This window comes from Arvicola amphibius, chromosome 17 (assembly GCF_903992535.2).
Source record: "Arvicola amphibius chromosome 17, mArvAmp1.2, whole genome shotgun sequence".
Taxonomy (NCBI): domain Eukaryota; kingdom Metazoa; phylum Chordata; class Mammalia; order Rodentia; family Cricetidae; genus Arvicola; species Arvicola amphibius.
In genome coordinates this window covers 40030282-40053310 of record NC_052063.2, presented here as the reverse complement: position 1 = coordinate 40053310, position 23029 = coordinate 40030282, and the positions used below count along the sequence as shown (strand labels likewise).

The window sequence follows — 23029 nt, the reverse complement described above, 5'->3', positions numbered from 1 at the left end:
GTAAGTAGATACACTAACTGCCTCTGTCTATCCATTTGGAATCAAGAGAGTTTTTTTTTTTAATGTTTGGGAAATAAGTTACCATAATAAATACTATTTATGTATGAAGCACTTTCGACATTCCAGAAAGTGCATTACATGCGTAGTGAATATCACATTATTTTAGCCTTACAATCACCCTATAAATGAAGCGTTCTTATTTTCTTCCAGCTGATCAAACCACGGCCCAGGATGGTTAAGACAGATTTTAGAAAGAACTAGGGCACATATTCAGGTGTGATGGTCCTCCAGAGCTCATGCCGTGAGCTCACGTCTAAGGCAGATAATATTTCCTGTAAAATAGGAAAATGAAGAGCTATTGGATTCTCGGCTGTGCCAGCAGCTAGCATCTCTTTGCCTTTGCAGAGGACAGCACAAAATACAAACATCAGAGAGTTTCACCTTTTTCCTTTCTTTGGGGACTCCTCTTTCTAAAGAAAATAATCGTATACACATTTCTCATTAATCTTCACTGTTAGGGTTGGCAGGGACGTCAGGAGCAAACTACAAATTATTGTCAAATGAAATTCGGATCCAAAAAAAAAAACCCTAGCACCGAATGTGAAACTTTAGAATTATCTAGATGAACGATGTTTGTTTTAGAGACAATCCTCCCTGGGTCCCACACTTGTCAGGCTGCTTTTTAGCTTTTTCATCTCATACCCTTCCCCCAAGCAGAGGCGTCTTTGACCCCATCCCCATGGTGCCATTAATGTCTTGCCATCATCTCCTGGTGCTTGAGTCTCCGTGTTCACAGCAGGGAGACTATTATTGGCTGGCCTCGTCCAGGGCAGGTGAGGCCGGATTGGCATAATGATTGCTAAATGGCTTCATAACTCAGTAGGGAAATGTATAGACTAGAAATTCTCACCCACACTCCCTATTCCGCCTGGGTTCACAGCTAATAAGTGGGCTGAAATTAGAAGGCTTCTCTGTTCAACCTGACTTTGGGGGAAAAATAGGTGAATGCTATTTCCTGGGCTCCAATAAATCAATTTTAAACTTCACGTGAAAGCCTAAAAGCAGGAAAATGGGCCCCCGTACTTCTGTCCTCCAAGAGTTAACTGTGGGTGACCGGGTTATTTGCTACTGTGTGGTTATTTTCTCATTACTGGTTTTTGTATTACAGCAATTTTCTGTTCGGGGTTGCCTCTTTACACTCTCGCTGTCATTCTTGATGCTGAAAAGAATGCAAATGGGATGGATGGCAGCAAGCATGCGCTTGGAAGCATGTGCTGGCTAAGAGGCTATTAAAGCTGGGCCCCACTGTGCGAAATTACTCAAGACCGCTCCTTTATTCTCTCTCTAGAGAGGGCACCATCAAACCTGGAGACAGGTTGCTCAGTGTGGATGGAATTCGGCTTCTTGGAAGCACCCATGCTGAGGCCATGAGTATTCTTAAACAGTGTGGACAAGAAGCAACGCTACTGATAGAATACGATGTCTCCGTCATGGGTATGTTAGAATACCATGTCTCCGTCATGGGTATGTTGGAATACGATGTCTCTGTCATGGGTATGTTGGAATACGATGTCTCCGTCATGGGTATGTTGGAATACGATGTCTCCATCATGGGTATGTTGGAATACGATGTCTCCGTCATGGGTATGTTAGAATACCATGTCTCCGTCATGGGTATGTTGGAATATGATGTCTCTGTCATGGGTATGTTAGAATACGATGTCTCTGTCATGGGTATGTTGGAATGCGATGTCTCCATCATGGGTATGTTGGAATACGATGTCTCCGTCATGGGTATGTTAGAATACGATGTCTCCGTCATGGGTATGTTGGAATACGATGTCTCCATCGTGGGTATGTTGGAATACGATGTCTCCGTCATGGGTATGTTAGAATACGATGCCTCTGTCATGGGTATGTTAGAATACGATGTCTCCGTCATGGGTATGTTGGAATACGATGTCTCCATCATAGGTATGTTGGAATACGATGTCTCCGTCATGGGTATGTTAGAATACGATGTCTCCATCATGGGTATGTTGGAAGCCCCAAGAGTGTGACCTCTTAAGCTCTAGTCAGCTGTCTATTCCTGCAGTCACGTGGGGTAGCTGTGACTAGCCGCCCTCTCATAGCAGCTGGGGTGTCACGATTTTACTCTGAATTCAGGAAGAGGTAACTGCTGCTTTTCAGTGGTGCAGAGTTTCCCTGTTCACAGCTTCAGTTATGAAGCCATGTTCCCTCAGGGCTTGACCTAGCAATCGTGTCTCCCATACAAATCAAATTTTTTGTATTTTTTTAAATTTAAAAATAGCAGTAAACTACTTTTTACCTCCAATATCATAAAACTTGAGTTCTGGCTTTCTGAATTTCATGTCATTGCAAGACAGCCCTAGCAGCCAGACGTCTTGAGAGTGATATGACAGGAAAAGAAGCCAGTCTGAGTTTCTCCTCAAAGATTCTTAATGACTTTAATAACTCAGAGTAAATGCTGGCGACTGCATGAATCACTGTGTGTAGGAATATGGCCCACTCTCTGCGCTTGTAGGGGAGACAACAATGCCTGAATGAGACAGAGAAATAATATTTCTCTAGTACAGCTCTTATTCTCACGATGCACACATCCATCCATTTTCTTACAAACAACATAATTTCATTCTTCTTTATGGCTAAATAAAACTCAAGGGCACATGTGTGTATATACATCTATTTTCTTTATTCATTTGACGGTTGACACTCAATGAATCTTTAATTTGCTATTGTAAATAATGTTACAAAAATGTAGATGTGCAACTATATATATACATATATGTGTGTGTGTGTGTGTATATATATATATATATATATATATAGAGAGAGAGAGAGAGAGAGAGTGAGTATTAAAGTGGAAGAAGTTCTACCTAGGGGAAGGGAGAGGAAAAGGACTAGCAAGATAGCCAATGGGAGGAGGGCTGGAGAGATGACTCAGTGGTTAAGAGCACTGCCAGGTATTCCAGAGATCCTGAGTTCAATTCCCAGTAACGACATGGTGGTTCACAACCATCTGTAGTAAGATCTGGTGCCTTCTTCTGGCCTGCAGAACACTATATACATAATAAATATATAAATCTTGAAAAAAAAAACATAGCCAAAGGGAGGACTGAGAGAGAATATGGGTTGATTATAAATCGAAGTGCATGATACTTGAGTGGCAGTGTCTTCATAGATTATATGCATAGTGGACATAAACCAGCAAGGTTTTTATTTCTTCAAGTAGATTATATTTAGTAGACAAAGAAAATAATAGGTGTTCATTTGTGATGTAATTAGGTGTAAAACATTTTATGTCCAATGAAAGCATGTGAGAATTTCCTTTGCTTCCCTTCTCACCCAGCACTTGGTATTCTTGTCTTTTCCATCCCATTCATTCCAGAGTGTGTGCTTTGGGATCACACTGTACATCATTTAATACATATTCCCTGGATGGATAACATGAAGCACCTTTTCATTTGCCAGTGGAAGATGGCTGTTAACTTTTTCTTTCCCATACCCAAATCATGTCTTAAGAAATGTGTATGTTTGTGTACAATTTTGGTATCAGTATCTCATCTTAGAATCAGATATATTGTTAATAAATTTTAGATTAAAAGGTTTGGGCAGTTTCAGTGACCTACTTGAAAAATTCTTTGAAGATAAAAAAGTTAATTAACTGGGGTGGTATTTAGACTGTGTTAACATTTTAATGAAAGAAGAGTGTAGAAAGAATGACTCTCAAGAAAAGCAAGGATTCGGTTTTGAATGTTAAACTGGGGACATGTATTATTATCTATGAAGAGCTATGAGAGAACTACTGGGTGTCTTAGCCCATAGTTCAGCACATAGGTCAGAGCAAGAAAGAAAACTGTCACAACTTCCTCACAGAGAGGACCCTTAAACCCACGCGTCTGAGTTAAAGCAAGGGAAATGATCTTGCACAAAACTACAGGCATTCCAAGGGCGGTTCTCAGAGCAACCAGTAGTTGAACATCAGCAAAGTAAAGAAACTGCACAGGGAGTTGAGAGGAGCCACCAGTGATGGGCACCGTGAACCTAGGCAGTTTAGAGCCATGGAGGCCACACTTCTCCGGTGTCTCAGTGAGGGTTTCTGTTGCTGTGAGGAGACACCATGACCACAGAACTCCTGTAAAGGAGTTAATTGGTATGGCTTACAGTTCAGAGATTTAGTCCGTTATCTCCATGGCGGGAAGGATGGTGGTGTGCAGGCAGGCATCGTGCTGGAAGAGAGCTGAGAGCTCTGCATCCAGATTGGCAGGGAGCAGGAGCAATAACTGAGCCACACTAGGGCTGGCTTGAGCATCTGAGACCTCAAAGCCCATCCCCCTAGTGACACACTTCCTCCAATAAAGCCACACCTGCCCAATAAGGCCAGGCCTCCGAATAGTGGCATTTCCTGTAGGCCTTTGGGGGACATTTTCTTTCAAACCAGCACATCCTGTATAAAATGATGAGACTCCCACTATTGCATTTGCAAGCTGCTATGATGGTCCATGCATATATGCCGCTTAACACATCAATGTACTTAACAAATGCAAATGTATTTTATTTTAAATATTTACAAGGGAAAAAAATCCCTCCATTTTGATGTTCTTGAAGTATATTATCAAATAATTAGGAGGAAACTAAGGGTCCTGCACTTAGAAAAGTAATATAATAACAAGGGAAGCCTGAGACTGAAGGAAAAATTTTTCTTAAAAAAAAAGGCCCTAACACAGAATGCAGAGTCTTTGGATGAACTTGTTTTGAGTTCTGGCTTCTGTTGACCTAGGACAAATTGTTTCACCTTTCCAGGCCAACTGGTCTAGAAAGTCATGTCTAAAATAGGGATGGCAAGGAAGCAACAGTTCTTCTAAATGTTGGTGGATGTATTAAGTCAACAAATACATGCAAAGTTCTCACATAACCAAACTATTATTAGCTGTGAGGAAATGAAAGTTGAGTTTTCTATGTTCTATGTCTCTAAAATGAATCCCAAGTCTCCCATTGCCCTGGATTAAAATACAGCTTTTGCTTTAGTTTATGAAAATATGTCATCCTTTCTCAAAGGACTATCTGGGAAATTATACAGCCTGGATTGTTTTTTTTTTTTTCTAAAAGTTTACACAAGTGCTTATTTTCATATGCTTTTGCTCACAATGTTTTCAAAATATATTTCTGAGAATGCAAATTAACTTTGGTATTAGACTCTTTAAGTAAAGTAACACAGAGTCATCTTATAGATATTGTGCTGGAGAGGTGACTCAAACATTCAGAGAAACATGAAGGTTCTCAAACATGAGAGCCTCAGTTCTGTTCCCAAGCCACATGTTATAGCCCCCAAATGTCTGTCATTCCAGTTCCATGAATAAAGTTACCTATTCTGACCTCTGAGGGCACTGTAGACATGTGGTACACTTACATGCACGGCAACACAACAGTCATACACATAAAATAAAGATAAATATTTTTAAAATAAGATTATTGTTCTGAACATCAATCTTTAGGTCAGTTTTACAGAGTCAAAGGGCATAAAGATTTCACCAAATCTATTCTGATTTAGAACTTGCCTTAGCTATTTTTAAACACTTCATGATTCTCTAATAGTTGCTTTCTTTACAATTTGGGGATAGTCATCAGTGAACATGGAGCTCTGGTTAGCTGGGGAAAAAAAAAACCTTCGTGTTGTATTATGTAAATGTTTTCTTTCCATACTGTAGATAATGACTATAATGATCTGGTGAATTTCAAATACAGCCAACATATTATTGTAGTTGATAATAAAGATGGAAAAAGTCAACCACAGTCTTCCTCCCAGTTGCCCTGACCCTTCCCACTGCTGTGCCCAGTGTTTATCACCAAGACTCAGGTCAAGCCCACCTTCTCATTGGTGCAGTGCATTTGGATGACTCAATCTTCTTCTCATTTTATTCCCCCTTTGAATGAGAAGGGAAGACACTCTCTTCCCTTCCAGACACATTGCAGGGGTATTTACATTTACATTTGCCTGAGCTCTGTGTGTGTGTGTGTGTGTGTGTGTGTGTGTGTGTGTGTGTGTGTGGTGTGTGTGTGTTGTGACACAGGGTTCCATAGACTGGAAGAAACACTAAGCATGCCTTTGTTTATTCCATTATACCTCACAGGGAGCCATCAGGTATGCATAGAAGGAAGGCTCTTGATGACAACTGTAGATTCCACAATATTTTGCTTATGGATTAGCTGTCCTTATGACCAATCATTATTAAGTGGGTGTTTGTAGAATGTACCAAAACATCAATATTTATGCTTCATGTTCAAAATGAAGTTATTTTCTGATTTATGGTTTTGTCTTACAATGCAGAGTAACATCCGCAAACTTTCAGTCTCAGTGCTTCTTAAACTACCCATGGTGTTTCTCTGAATCCTGTAAGTCTTTAACTCTCTCATTAGATACCAATTTTTTGTTTTGTTTTGAGAGACAGAGTTTCTCTGTGTAATGGTTCTGCCTATCCCAGAACTCACTTGGTAGACCCAGCTGGCCTTGAACTCACTGAGATCTGTCTGCCTCTGCCTCACAAGTGCTGGGATTAAAGACAAACTGGATATCATTTTATATGCTCATATTCAAACCTATATTATATTCTGTTAGATGGTAGTAGCATGAAGAACTAAGGATTAATAAGAAGAGAAATTAATGTTTCACTCCAAGTACCCCAGGACATTACATCTCTGTGCAATCATGCGGAGAGTCCTTACCTACATGCATTCAATCCTGAGCAAATGAAAATAACAATTTGTGAGCAACTATTTAAATAGAAATAGATTTGGGTGTTGCAAACCTTTAAACATGGTGGATTTGTCTTCACAAAGAATCGGAATATACAACCTCCACCTATGAATTCTTGGCTACAAGTCCTAAGTGGGACTTATGATGGCAGTTTTCATATTCAAAGACAATATTCATGTTTCCACAGCTGCCTCGTGTGTCCTCAGTTGACCAAAAAGGGAGAATGGCAAGGATTCCTTCAGTAGTCACAGTGTGCCACTTGGTGAGCCTGTCACTGGCATACTTTTTTATTTTATTAGAAAATACCATAAACAGGAGCCAAGAGTATCCTTCATAAAATGAACACATAATTTTTAAATGCCAACCGTTGTAACATGGGGGTGAGCTCAGGTTGCTTATTGGGGTTTCTGTCTGCCTGGTTCCCACAGCCGTTTAGCCCCAAAGAATCACACAGAGTGTCTACAATAGGTTATAAACTGATTGGCCCATTAGCTCAGGCTTCTTATTAGCTGTTATCACTTATATTAACCCATTATTCTTATCTATGTTAGCCACATAGGGCTCGGTACCTTTCTCAGCGGGGCAGTCACATCCTGCTTCTTTGGTGGTCTGGGCAGGAATGGGAGGAATGGGCTTTCTCCTCCCCCTGAATTCTCCTGTTCTCATCACCCTGCCTCTACTTCCTGTCTGGTTGACCCGCCTATACTTCCTGCCTGGCCAATCAGCGTTCATTTAAAATATGATTGACAGAATACAGACAATTCTCCTGTACCAAACCGTCTTTTTAGAATGTTACTCCCATGAAATGATAGTTATATTGTCTTTTACAATTTTTATCTAGAAATGAATTCTTTTGTGGGGGTTTTGAGACAGGGTTTCTCTGTTGTAACAGCCCTGCTGTCCTGGAACCCACTTTGTAGATAAGGCTATCCTCAAACTCAAAGAGATCTACCTATCTCTGTCTCACCAGTGCTGGGATTAAAGGTATATCTTAAAATGAGCTCTTATAAAATACTATCATTCTCTCTACTGCATTCCCTATTACATGTTCAAACAAGAAAGAAATGCTATGTGCAGTCCTTCCCAATGATTTCTTCCACTGACTTCCTCTTCTACTAATGTAGAGAAGCTCTTCTACTTCTAAGGACTCACTTGATTGCATTAGACCTCCAAGATCATCCTGCCCCGTTTTAAGGTCATCTGTGACATGTGGCATAATGAAATCATGGGAGAAGCATAATGTTCACTAGATCTGGGAACTGGGTGTGGAAATCCTTGGCATGTGAGTTCATGGACTTTGGCTGCAAAGACTCTCCACCACAGCTAACATGGTTACAAACAAACTAGAAAAGAAATACCAGCAGAAAACAGCCAATTGAGATGAGCAGTAGAAACCAGACTAACTCCAGTGCCCAGCAAAGCACCTGGCACAAAGTGAGCTCTCTGCCACATTTATTGAGCAAATAAGTGAGTATGTGACTCTCAGAGTTTACATTCATCTCCATAGCTTGCTGTGTTGCATATTATATCACATTTCTGTACATATTTTAAGCAAATGGGTAAAGTATCTTGAAACTATATACATAATATATGAGATTTGTCTAGAATAGGGAACATCAATATTTTTTTTATTTCTATGTCCTATCTGATTGATGGAAGGTGACCCTCTGAAGCAGTGTACAGAGAACAACTTTGAGATTTTACCCAAGTTCATTGGACAAGAGCATGTTGAACTTTTGCATGGCCTACATGAGTGCTCCAGGTACACAGATAACAACAGTGTCAGTCACCTTGCAATACCCACTGTATTGGTTATTTGGCTTGTTTCTGTGACCAGATACCCAGCAAAAAGCAACGCAGGACAGGAAGTGTTTACTCTGGCTCACAGTTAAGGGCTGAGGGCTATAAGTCCGTCATAGCTAGGAAAGCAAGGTGACAGGAATGGCTCCTCCCTGTAGCAGTGGGAGACAGCAGCTCAATGGATTATGAGAAGAGAAAAGAGAACGCTTGTTTTCTTGTTTGTCCTAAATCCCAGCCCAATGAATGGTGCCACTGACATTTAGGGCTAGCCCTATCCCCCACCAACAGTCAGTCCTCTCTAGAAACACCCTCACAAACATCCCTGTGGAGATGCTTATTAATGTTCTAGACATTTTTTAACCTTTTTATTGATCTTATTGAACTATACATTTTTCTCTTCTCCCCTCCATTCCTCTCCCCCATCCTTCTACCCTCTCCCATGGTCCCCATGCTCCCAATTTACTCAGGGGACCTTGCTTTTTCTTCATCCCATGTAGATTAGGTCCATGTATGTCTCCCCCAGGGTCTTCATTATTGTCTAGGTTCTCTGGGATTGTGAATTATAGGCTAGTTTTCTTTGCTTTATGGCTAAAGGCCACTTATGAGTGAGTACATATGATATTTGTCTTTCTGGGTCTGAGTTAACTCACTCAATATGATTTTATCTAGATCCATCTTTTTGCCTGTAAATCTCAAGATGTCATTTTTTAATGCTATGTAGTATTCCACTGTGTAAATGTACCATATTTTCCTTATCCATTCTTCAGTCAATTCTTTCCAGGTTCTGGCTATGACAAACAATGCTGCTATGAACATAGTTGAGCACATATATGTCTTTGTCTCATGCTTGAGCAACCATTGTCTATATACCCAAAAGTAGTATTGCTGGGTCTTGAGGAAAGTTGTTTCCTAATTGTCTGAGAAATTGCCATACTGATATCCAAAGGGATTGTACCAGCTTGCACCCCCACCAGCAATGCAGGAGTGTTCCCTTACCCCACAACCTCTCCAGCATAAGTTGTCATCAGTGTTTTTGATCTTGGCTATTCTTACAGGTATAAGATGGAATCTCAGGAGTTGTTTTGATTTGCATTTCTCTGATGTCCAAGGATGTTGAACATTTCCTTAAGTGTCTTTCAGCCATTTTAGATTCTTCTGTTGTGAGTTCTCTGTTTAGGTCTGTACCCCATTTTTTATTGGATTATTTGTTCTTTTGATGACAAAATTCTTGAGTTCTTTGTATATTTTGGATATTAGACCTTGTGTCTGATGTGGGGTAGGTGAAGATCTTTTCCAATTTTGTAGGCTGCCATTTTGTCTTATTGACTGGGTCTTTTGCTTTACAGAAGCTTTTCAGTTTCAGGAGGTCCCATTTATTAATTGTTTCTCTCAGTGTCTATGCTTTAGGGAGTGGTCTCCTTTGTCAATGCCTTCAAGCATACTTTCCATTTTCTCTTCTATGAGGTTCAGTGTGGCTGGCTTTATATTGGGGTCTTTGATCCATTTGGACTTGAATTTTGTGTATAATGATATATATGGGTCTACTTTCATTCTTCTACATATTAATATCCAGTTATGCCAGCACTATTTGTTGAATATGCCTTCTTTTTTCCATTTTATATTTTTTGCTTCTTTGTCAAAAATCAGGTGTTCGAAGATGGATTAATATCTGGGTCTTCAATTCGGTTCCATTGGTCCTCCTGTCTGTTTTCATGCGAATACCAGGCTGTTTTCAGTACTGTAGCTCTGTAGTAGAGTTTGAAGTAAGGGATTGTGATGCCTCCAGAAGTTCCTTTACTGAACACGACTGTTTTGGCTATCCTAAGATTTTTGCCTTCCATATAAAATTGAGTACTGTTCTTCCAAGATCTGTGAGGAATTTTGCTGTAATTTTAGTGGGTATTACATTGAATCTGTAGATTGCTTTTGGTAAGATTGCCATTTTTACAACGTTAATTCTACCTACCCAGGAGCATGGAAGATCTCTCTATTTTCTGGTGTCCTCTTTAATTTCTTTCTTAAAAGATTTAAAGTTCTTGTCATACAGATCTTCCACTTGTTTGGTTACAGTTAGATTATTCCGAGATATTTTATGCTATTTGTAGTTATTGTGAAAGGTGATGTTTCTTTGATTTTTTTTCTCAGCCCATTTATCATCTGTGTAAAGGAGAGCTACTGATTTTTTTTTTTTGAGTTAATCTTGTATCCTGCTACATTACTGAAAGTGCTTATGAGTTGTAGAAGTTCCATGGTAGAATTTTTGGGGTCACTTATGTAAACTATCATATTATCAGCAAATAGAGAGAGTTTGACTTCTTTTCCGATTTGTATCCCCTTGATTTCCTTTTGATGTCTTATTGCTCTAGCTAGGACCTCAAGAACGATATTGAATAGATATGGAGAGATTGACAACCTTGTGTTGTTCCTGATTTCAGTGGAATAGCTGTGAGTTTCTCTCCATTTAGCTTGATGTTGGTTGTTGGCTTGCTGTATATTGTCTTTATTATATTTAGGTATGTTTTTTGAATCCCTGCTCTGTCCAAGACCTTTATCGTGAAGTGATGTTGTATTTTGCCAAAGGCTTTTACAGCATCTAATGAGATGATCACATGGTTTTTTTTTTTTCAGTTTGTTTATATGGTGGGTTACATTGACAGATTTTCATATGTTGAATCATTCCTGCATCTCTGGGATGAAGCCAACTTGATCATGGTGGATGATTTTTCTGATGTGTGCTTGAATTCAATTTTCCAGTATTTTGTTGAGTATTTTTACATCAATGTTCATGAGTGAGACTGGTTTGTAATTCTCTTTCTTAGTAATATCTTTATGTGGTTTGGGTATCAGGGTAATTGTAGCCTCATAAAAAGACTTTGGCAATGTTTCTTCTGTTTCTATTGTGTGGAACAGTTCGAGAAATATTGGTATTAGTTCTTTAAAATCTTGTGGAATTCTGTGCTGAAACCATGTGGTCCCGGGCTTTTTCTGGTTGGGAGACTTTTAATGACTGTTTCTATTTCATTAACAGTTATAGGTCTATTTAATTTGCTTATCTGGTCTTGATTTAATTTTGGTAAGTGATGCTTATCCAGAAAGTTGTCCGTTTCCTTTAAGTTTTCCAATTTTGTGGAGTACAGGTTTTCAAAATATGACCTAATGATTCTCTGGATTTCCTCCATGTTTGTTGTTATGTCCCCCTTTTCATTTCTGATTTTGTTGATTTGGATATTCCTTTGTCCTTTGGTTAGTTTGATAAAGGTTTGTCTATTTTGCTGATTTTCTCGAAGAACCAACTCTTTGTCCAGACTTTTCTTACTCTAATCAAGTGAACAACCAAAATCCCCCATCATAGTCACTTAGAGATCAAGCAGTGCTCCAGCCAGTGGTCCAAAGGCTGGTTCATGGTCCATAGGTGATTCCCTTTCGAGTCATTCTACTGGTAAATGCTGCAAATTGAAACACTTTATCGTCTTGCTGCTGTAACTTAGTGGATTTCACCCTTTATAATGCTGTGACCCTTTAATATGGTTCCTCATGTAGTGGTGATCCCCAACTTTAAATTTATTTTTGTGGCTACTTCACATCTGTAATTTTGCTACTGTTATGAATTGCATCGTAAGTAATTTTGGAGACAGAGGTTTGCCAAAGGAGTTGTGACTCACAGGTTGAGAACTCCTGCAGTACCTGCATATTTCACTATTCTCTATTCACTGCATACAACAGGATGATCCATACTTTTTTTAAATTCCTCTTAAAGAGACAGTACACTGTTATAAAACACAGGTATTCAACATGGATGCATACTATGGTCTTCACGGTGCCCTTGAAGAGTTGGGATCATCTTATGACACTAGGAAACAAAGGCTTTTGCTTTAAAATAAACCTAAATATCTGGCTGCTATTAACATTTAATTATTGGGCTTAGCCGTCTTCTGCGTAAGGACCAGCTTGGTTTGACTCTCACACTGCCTTTTGCATGGCATATGTTCTCTTTGGCATCTCAAATCAACTCCCTGCACCAGAGACCTGCGGTGAGTCCCAGCAGCTCCCAGTCTGTGGACTCTTTCAGAAACAAGACCACCACTGCAAGAAGCTTCAAAGGAATGTGAAGATTTGCGGTGGAATGGCTGAAATAAGAACTAAAATGTTCAGTGTGGCTCCTGAGCGCTAGCGTGGGCCATTCTCCCAGTCCTGTGGGTGAGCCACCCCAGCTCTCCATTCTGTTCCCAGCCAGGTGATACTGCTGTCTCATGCTGGTCTCTCAAAGCCTCATCCATAATGGCTCATTGGCTCCTAGAACATAAGGTAATTTGGTTAGCTAACTCTATTGTAAAAGACATACATAAACAGTCTTAAATATGTAAGTAATACTAACATAAGCACTATAGAGTCACTCACTAGTTCCTTCTAGAAGTTGAGTATAGTAAGTGTTAAGGTGATAAACGAGTATCAGAATAAGTGTATCACATTAATAATTGAGCATCTAAATTTCTAAATATAAAAAGGGTTTATATTTAAGGGGATATTTTCCATGATAGAATCACAAAGATCTCTGCATATTTTAAACACTCTCCATAATTACACTTAGGAGACTATACCATGTTAGCTCAGAGATTCTTCCAACTCCTCGACTGAGCAACGTCTTTGAATTTAAATATTCTAATGTCTGTCACCACTCCTTCCTTTATTGTTGAAACCACAAACCCCAACTAAAACTCCTACACTTGAAAATAACTTTTCATATTAGATTAAGCTGATTGAAAATGGTCACAGCTAACCTCAGTGTCTGTAAGAAAGTTGGCCATTGATTGGTCATTACCTCAGACCCAGCAGTGCCGCCAACAGTAACACATTCCCCAGACTGCCGCTTAGCCTCCCTTTCCCCCGTGGTTGGCATACTGTCCCTGCCTATAAGAATTTGATCTTGGTGTTTTGAGACATCTATTAAGTTAACCAAAACTTGGTCAAATGAAGGTGCGTGGTTGATCGGCAGTTATGATTCACCAGACAAGCTTTAATATATATAATTCAGTTTTAATAAAGGAAAGGAAAGGGAACTTACAAATCCAAGGTTCCAGCGAGGAGGGCAGGAAAACAAAGAGCAGGCGGGCCGCAGGCCTGCAAGATTTTATAAGTCAATATTAGCCTAAGGGGGACACGCCTAAGAGGGACACGCCTAAGAGGGACACGCCTTTAGACCAAGGGGGACACGCCTTTAGACCAAGGGGGACACGCCTTACAAAACAAGGTTTTTGGCTAGGCTTCCCCTTCAGTCAAAATTCTTTCACTTCAGATTGTACATGATGGTTTAACATCACGTATACCCTTTTGGGGCAAAGTAGCCCTTCAATTTTCACACAGTTTAGGAAGATGAGCAGTAGCTCAGCCAGGGGGTTTCTCCCTTCAAGTGGCAAATTCCTCTGAGGTTATGTGTATTAGCTAGTCCAGACTGGCTTTTCCTTTTCAAAAATGAGATGCAGACAAGCTTGGTTATTAATCATAATGTCAGCCTGGGCCTATATTTTGTCGTCTGCCTTCAAAGTACCAATCAAGATTATTCCCTTCATGGAGACAGATTAATTGTATCTCCTTTGCTCATGAAATCAGTTCCAAACTGTCTTTCACTGGGGAAAAATATTGGTCTTCATACTTCCCTGAAACACTATTGCACGTACGGTAAGCTGTAACCTTCAAGGAAGCCGAAGACGGAAATAGTCCCATCAGGCATGTCCCTCTTCTGTGCCTTTTCCAAATGCTTTGGCTCTCTTTGGCAAACAAATATTTACTTCAGTTTCTGCCGTAAGTAAAAAGGATCCCATTTTTATTAATTCTTCCATGCTAGTGGCTGTTCAAATATCACATTAACATATCCCATTAACACTGTCAACCTTACCACCAAAGCACTAAGCCCCTGGACTTCCCACTGAAGTACCCAGTGGCATCCCTGTCTTACACATGACCAGTCTTTGTCACCACAGGGATAGTGACAGAATCAGAAACACACGATTCTACTTCTTGCATGTCTTGGGTCCTGGCACCTTAACTAGTTGCAGCAAGGAAGTGAATGAAGAAATGCTAGACACATGGTCACAGAAAAAGTAGAGTCAGGATATCTGGGCTGCCAGCCGAGAAGCTGCAGCATCCCAGAATGTCCGCATGCTAATTATATACAGGCAGGTGGGTTACTGCATCCAGCTGAACAAGGAGTCAGGTTATTATATACAGATAAAGAAGGAGGTGCTGTTTATGGTGTACAGTTGGATCAGAGAGGGGTCTAGCTAATCTTGCTAGAATAAGTCTCAATGTGGGAACAGTCATCAGACCACAGACATCCAGGGGAAGAAAGCTGTAGTGGGCATCTTCTGAACACACTGTCAACATTCACACTTGAACTAGGAGAGAAAGCTTTGCCAGCCCTCTGACCCTCGCCCCGGGGATTACTTGGCCACACCTGTGGGTCTAAGGCATGGGTCCTTGGCATGACCACGCTGATGTCCACAGCACACATCTCTCAGAACTCCGTCCACTCCCTACAACATGCTCTGAAACTTCCTCGAGGTTGGGAGGTTGGAACATCTTGGTGAGGACATTCTCAGTTACTGGTCAGCTACACAAGGGCTTTTCTCAGCTGTCGCTTCAGTTCTCAGAAGCAGGTGGAAGACCACATGGAAGAAACGCCAATGTGATTTATCCTCTTTCTGTGGAAGCACCTGTTCTTTCTACCTAAAGGTGTGGGTGACCATAAAGTAGGAGAAGGGATAAGGTAGAAGGCTTTTGGCTAATCTTTATGGATTTCTATGGCTCAGGGAGGTCCCCACTTTAAACCACCGTGACCTCAGAGAAGTCGTCTGCAAGGAGCATTGAAAGGCCGTGTGCACATAGGCCGCCTCCCCTACAGAACTGTTTTATTTTAAAACAAGGACAACACAATAAGAACACTTGAAACCCCTGTCACCCACCTCCTCACCTTGACAGCAATTCCCACAATTGTCATCTCAGTCTAAACATCTGTCCATTTGCTGGACAATGAAATAAAATCCAGACACTGACCCAACCTAGCTCCTCTCCAGGTTTCTTTCTGTCCAGCTTCTGCTACCTGGGACACTGACTGATTTCTGTCCCGGGTTTCAGCTTGTGTGCTTCCTCTGACCTGGGGACACTAGGATATAATGATCCAATGGATTCGCACTTGATTCTTAACTCTGCAACATACTAGACGTGTGACCTCCCTAAGTCCCATATTCTCTCAACTCTATAAGGAACTCTGCCATGGTTGCTGTGATAACTAAATTTGTTTAATACATTAAAAAATACCCAGCACACACAGAAGTTGTTTTTGTTATTGTTGATGTCAGGTGAATTTCCTCACTTTGCTAGTATTATATTTCCAGTGTGTTCTAATTTTGGAGGTAGACTTCATAAACCTGACTAGAAATGGTCCTTCTATCCCTTTAATTCTATAATGTGTTGTAAATATATGCTTCCTATTCTTCATTCCTTTGGGCGTAGTAGTCTTGCAACTCTGCATAGCGTTCTTCTCCTGTAGGACAGGGTGGCTCCTTACCTATATTGTCCTCTGTAGGGCTCTCCAAACACAGATGGCAGAGTTTGGGGTTGGTTAAATAAACAAATGAGGATAATTCATGTTGAGCCTATGTTTTTCCCACACTCAATAATATTCAAAATACTTTCTCGTATGTTTCTAGTTTTCCCCACAGTTTTACATTCTGCTTTCCCCTTGTGATAGCTTGGTAGGGTGTCAGCTACTCCTTGGTTATGGTGAATGGCTAAGAGGACCATATTGGCCACCAGAGTCTGGCACACTCTGATTATTGGGAGGATCCATGTGTTTTCTACAGTAACAGGGAGGTTCACACATGCCTGGTGAGTCCATTTGCAAAAGTGAACAAACACTAATTTTTTTTTTTGGATGGCCATTTTTAGCAGCTTTATTTCAAGTGCATTTAGTAATCAACATTGTATCTATTTCTTGTGGCAGTGTACAAATATTATACGCATGCTATTTTAAATTTTTTATTGCATTACAAACACTAATTTCTACACAAACATACAAGACTTTATAGGCTTTATAGTCACAGATATTCAATGTTCAGTGCTAAAAGGTGCCCATCTAGAAGGCCCCGTAAGAGCTTTGAAGTACACAATCTTTGGGAAATTTTTGCTCTTTCTCAGCGAATATCTCATAAATATTCCCTTTAAGCATTACCTAATGCTGTATTTCTTTTCTAATACCATTATTTTTAAGGTTTTGTTTTTAACTGTGTATATGCCTGTACATCCACATGTGGGTATGTGCCCTTGAGTGCAGAAGATGCCCTTGGAGGCCAGACGAGAGCTTCAGATCTCCTGGAGCTGGAGCCACAAGTAGTAGTAAACTACCTGACATAGGAGCTGGGAACAAAACTCAGGTCATCTGCATAAGCGGTGTGTGCTCTCGAGTAAAAGGATACCAATATTTTAAAATAGATCCACATGTAAGATTACATATGTTTACACACCTGTTTTCCACAGAGCTCTGTGGGCATAGAGTAGAAACACTCCAAATGGTCTGTTCTTGTCAGGCAGAGCCTTTCCTCTGCAGCTTCTCATCCTGATCAGTCGGATCTGTAAGCTGAGATACATCAAAGATGTTGGGGCTTCAGTCACTGCCCATAGGAGCTTCAAGAAGTTAGAAAGGCGCAAATTAAGCTAGATTTTGAAAGAGAAACACTAGGTGACACAGTTAAGTCCTAGTCGGAACTCTGCCCCTTCTCTAATACGATGTCACTGCAAGCAGAGTGCAGGAATAGTGACCTCCATTTGCAGACTGTCTATAATGCCCAGCATACTTCATAAAAATGACATCATTGGATTTCTACTTAAAGAGATAAGGCTTCATTTGAGAGGGAGTACAAGGACTTGCCCAAGAAGAAGGTAAGAAAGCCAGAATACAAACTTTTCTTCCTGTGTCCAGAACTTTCTGTTACAAAGCAATTTAATCAATTGGAGCAGTTTTCCCTGCCGCACCTGCTAGATCATCCTGACGGTCTGTGTAGATCAGCTCTTCTTGTTCCTTTCCTGGAGCCGATTCTTTTATTTCCCTCTTCTTCAGAAGTGCCTCCATGGAGCAGTTTCCACTGAAAAGCCTGGGCACACTGAGCCTTCCCTTTCTCGCTCACACGGGGCTTTACACGGGGCCCTCACTCCTGTCTGATCACGGTTGTTGCCTTACACAACCCACTTGCACGCGCCCTCCTAGACTCCATCTCTCCGTGAAGTGCCATCCTTTTCACCTTGTGTCTACCGCCATCCCTCAAGCCACTCCCACTCAAATTCTCGTTCCTGAGTGGGAGTATAAGTCCTGCCTCATCACTAGCGCCAAGCCTTGTCTACAACTCCCAGAAGGCACTGTCCCTGGAGCGGCCTTCCCATCAAGCCCCTCCAGTCTCCAAGAGATTCTCTTCTTTGGCCTGTCCGGACTCTCTCTTCATAACACCAAATACTCTTCTCCAACGAAATTACTCTCTAACTCCTATGTATATCAAAATACACATTCTTTCCCCGCTCATACCCTTGAAGGCATCATCACTTGAGAAACTTCTTCCCCATGAACATCAAACTGCGTGTCCCATTCCCCCCTCAGGGGACCTTCACTTTCCCTTCGTGGTTATTGTCACAATTATAGTGGTAATTTGTTGGTGAGAGAAACCACTGCTCTCCTTCACTAAACTGAGAAGGCCAGGAACTCGGAGACAATAAAAATATGTATATTATATCTATATGTATGTATAGCCATACATATATATACTGTATGTACAGCATGTAGCCTACCACACACAAAGACTGCACACATTAAATATTTGTCACATGAATTCTATGCAGACAGCTTAAAAGCAGTGTGTCCCCCATGTTTCTTCTAAATTGAGAGTAAACATTTACTCTTTCTTGGAGCACTCCGGAGGTAAGAAACCCAGGAACGGCTTACACTGCAGTTTGCACCCTACTGAATGTCACTCTTCTGTCTTCTCGGCTCTCCCCTGCCTTCTTCCTGTTCTGTCCTATCTTACCCCCACCCCCACCCCCACCCACGTTTGTCTCCTTTCCCTCTCCATCTCCCTTCTCCTCTTAAAGAAACATTCTCTCGGCTATAGATGAAAGCATCGGGCCAAGACCAGCATCTTTTTTAGATCTCTATTCAGCAAGGCAGCAAGTATGGGCCTCTGGGGTAGATCAGGAAGTCACCTGATGTCTGTGTTGGCTGGCGGAATCTACAAGTGCTAGGAGGTCATTTTGTATCCTGGTTTCTTTGTTACAGCTTGGGCTGTGTTAGGGAATATGAGTGTCATTCGACTCAGTTTTCACCCTCTGCCATAGGACACAGCTCCTTTCCCCAGAGCCTCCACACTGTGTGTATCTAGGAACGCTCTCTTAGACATATGCAGCCATAACTTCAGGGCTGTGCCAGACCTTCGAACAAGCAGAATATGTGACGATATTTTTGGCTCTCTGGAAACATTCGTTGTGGCACACTGAAGTCTGTGGCTCTCAAGAGAATAGGAAAGGAAAATGACTTAACCGCTCCCCGAGTCAGACAGGGGAAGGGGGAGTACTCTTTCATTCTTTGTTGTTGTTGTTGTTTTGTTTATTTTATTTTTTGTACTCTTTCATTCTTAAAAGTGAGTCTCAGTGCTAAGGCAGTGCTGTGCTTGGCCTCCCAGAAAGCCGCATGGGTGTTGTTACGCACATAGTTCCTTACTGCTGCTAGCCTGCTTCAGACTCTGGAACGTCCCTACCTATCCCTTGAGATATGTCACCCATTGTGGAGACCTGTTTGGCTCTCTGACTGTTGTGCCCAGATTACGACCCACAGAGAGAGACCAGCAGGGAGGTCCAGACTGTAATAAGCCAGGTTTAATCAGCATAATACAAACATGTTTGGAACTCATCTCCATCCCCCTTACAACGAGGTAGAGAGGAGTTGTATCTCCTCTGTGGGGTAAGCTTTTAAGGCATAACTACAAAGGGAATCTTTGAAGCTGCTTTGGCATGGGTACAATGACTTTTGCTCCTTCCCATTCTGTTAAGTCAGCTTTCTCCTTGTTCTTGAGTTAGGCCATCTTTATCAGCCTGTACCAGGTGGCTAACTGGGCTGAGCAAAGTGACCTTGTACTCAGAATCTCCCTGGTGAGAGATGGGAAGGCCACTATCTTCCTGGGGAAACATTCTGCTAGGAAAATTCTTCTCGCCCCTTTGAGAATAAGGGATGAGGGTCTCACACTGACCTCTTGTTTCCCAGAGGTGGTGATTACCTAACATTACCCTTCTGATAAGATCCTTAAAAGTTGGTTCAGTTTTGTTTGGGTTTTGTTTGTATAGTTTTTGCTTTGGTTTCCTTCAGGGGGCAAGGTTTGTTTTGAAAGACAGTCTCTTGATGTAGCCCTGACACTCATAGAGCCTTGAACTCACAGAGATCCTCCTGCCTCTGCATCTCAGCGCTGGAATTAAAGGTGTGTGCTACCACACCCAGCAAAAGGCTCTTTTGTACATCATGGAATTGCTCCAAAGGTCATACTGTTCAAATAAAATCCCAGGAAATGCAGGTAGCCTTTCCTACAGAATTCTTAGACTGAGGAAGGAACATAAGGACCTAAGAAATGCTTCAGTCTGTTCAGTCAAGTTGAGGATATTATTTGGAAATGTTAAATATTCTACCTATGGAAAACACTAAAAATTAGTTTAATATTCATAACTAGCATGGTTCCGATATTCCACATGTGAATGCATTTAGAGTCCTTACAAGAAGCCTAGATCCAGAGCACTATGGATAACCTAGAAGCACAGGAAGGGTATAGTGAAATCAGCCACAAACTCAGTAAGTGGAACTACACATGGAAGTGTAACCATCTGGGAAACCATATCAGGGAGCTGTGCAACCTGTTTGCCCCTCCCTTCTCTGCTCCTTGCTGTAATTTTCCTGGGGGCCAACAGACGTTAGCTAGAAGTTCCGAAGCGTGTAAATAAGACCTTTATGTTTTGAGCTTCAGAGCCGCTGCTCCCTCTTTCTCTTGGCCAAGCAAAGACCATGAGTTTGCTTCACATTAACCAGTGAGTGGCATAGCTGTCAGTGGGTGCTCCTTGTAATAACCCCAGGAGGAGAGAATGGGTGTGGATTTGTGCAAGGGACTTTGTTGTGCAGCAGTTGTGATTACACTGTGGTGTGGCAGTTGTGATTACATTGTTGTGTGGCAGTTGTGATTTCTTTGTTGTGTGCCAGTTGTGATTACTGCAGTAGCCCACGACACACACGTCCTTCCTTTCCACAGATGAAGCTGCTCTGCCAAGGTTGCACAAATCATTTAGTGTTGAATTTAGGATTAGACCCAGGTAGACTTCACAATTATGATACTGTAGCCCCAACACATTAATAGAAAGTATAGCAGATGCATAAATTATTATGATTTCAGATGAAAGTCGTGAAGTCAACAGAGCAAGTATTACGATGTGTCTTCACATTTTCTAAACTTACATTTTCAATTTGTAATGAAGTTCACTTATTGTTTTTTAAAACTAAAAAAATATTACAGAGATATTTACAAATAAAAGTGATTTTTTAACTGTTTAAAATATAGTTTTATGACTAAGTACAATTTTTGAATGCCCATACTCGCTCACTATTTAAAAAAAAATAAAACATCAAATACTTAATGTTGAGTGCCTCAGAAAGTTCTAAGTCGGAGGTAAGAAACTGAGACAATAAATTCATTATTATCTACTGGTACTTAATCATTGTGGCATTTTTATTGATTTAAATTATGGTAAATCCACTCAGTTCACGGGAGTGAAGAATGACTTTTCTGGAATCCTCCCTACCTCTTTTTTCCTTACTCTCTCGGTGTCTTAAATAGACCTAGAGACATCTTTGCAGATTTCCAGGCAGTGCTATGGAGCTCAGATCACCATTAGAACCTAGAAATGTAGACTGTAGCTTGCCTAGGGAGGGAGGAAGTAGCCGGGAAAGGAGCCTGTGCTTATGTAAGAGTTGGTATGATGTAATTCACTTGCAGTTCCAGTGAAGAGTTTGAAATGAAGCAGCAGGTTAGCTCTTGCATTTTGGGAAAAAAAAATCTGTTGCCCTCCCTATTTCTGTGGACATGAACAAAATATACACTGTAGTTATATTAGACCATTTGTCACTATTAAGAAATACCTGGGGCGGGTGGGATGCCAGCCATATTAGCATGATGTGTGGTGGGGGTCTACTGAAAAGCATCATGGCAGACTTAGAGGGGAGAGCAGCTAATCACATAGCTAGACAGGACATCCAAAGACAGTACCCGTGCAAGGCTCGCTCACTGTCTCTATCTGTCTTCCTGTCTTAGTTTTTCCCAATTATTATAGCATTTGCACTCACAGTTCAAGGGTGTGGTTCATCAGAAGCTGAAAGCTGCAAGGGCTTGAAGCATCTGGTCACATCACATCCACAGCCAGGAACAGAGAGCAATGAATGCGGCTGACACTCAGCTCCCTCTCCATTGCTGCAGATCAGGATCCCAGCCAGGGAATGGTGCTGCCCACAGTAGGCAAGTCTTCCCCCTCAGTGTAATCCAGGTAGCCCTCCGCAGACATGCCCAGAGGCCGTCACCCACAATCACCATCTGTTGTAACTTTACTGCGTTGCCATGGAGCAAACCCAGAGCTTCATACATACATATGAATATACATATATACATATTAGACAAACACTCTACCACTGAGCCACGTCCCTCCCTAACCCATAATATTCACTCTTGTGAGAATTCTCTCATAACTAGCATCCCTTCTGAGTGTGGCAGTTGCAATGACTTAGTGACCTGACCTCCCACGAGACTCCACTTTGTCACGATCCCATCCCCTTCCTTATTGGCTCCAAAGCTTTCACTATATCAACCATTGGAAAGATACACACCCAAACCATAGCATGCATAGCTGGAGTCCGTAACCTTCATTTCCCAAACCAGTAGGATTTTCTTTCTGATATGTAGACCAGTTTTGGGCAATTTCCCTCTCTAGTCTTTAGAATTATTTCATAATTACCTCAATTACAGTTTGTGGTAGTATGCCTCATAATGTCCTATATTTTATATGCAATAAAATATTTCATACTTTTGAAATACTCTTCATACCTAAGCCCGTTTGGGAACCAGAAGCCTGGAGAAGATCTGTCTTACCAAGTGAGTGGAGACACGGTCAGAACCAGCTTCTACGTCCTTGAAGGCTCCATGGAGAAATCAATACCCACCACATGGCCGTACTTCACCACTCCCCAGGGTTAGGAGTCCTCGTAGCCATGTCTTCTTGGACATGTCTTCCTTCAAACCAGGCCCATAGTGTAAGGTGACATGTCCTGCCTACCCCTCGCCACACATCAGATCTTTCTACAGACGAGTTCTTCAGTGTGCCCATGAAGGGTCGGGA

At 41.3% G+C, this 23029-nt stretch overlaps 1 protein-coding gene across 1 annotated transcript in view; it reads left to right on the top strand.

Moving 5' to 3' along the window:
* Positions 1–23029, top strand: part of Grip1 (glutamate receptor interacting protein 1) — a 274899-nt gene that overhangs the window by 128952 nt on the left and 122918 nt on the right. Inside the window, 1 exon segment of the mRNA XM_042054253.1 lies at positions 1349–1494. Within this exon segment, the coding sequence (XP_041910187.1) occupies positions 1349–1494 (146 nt within the window).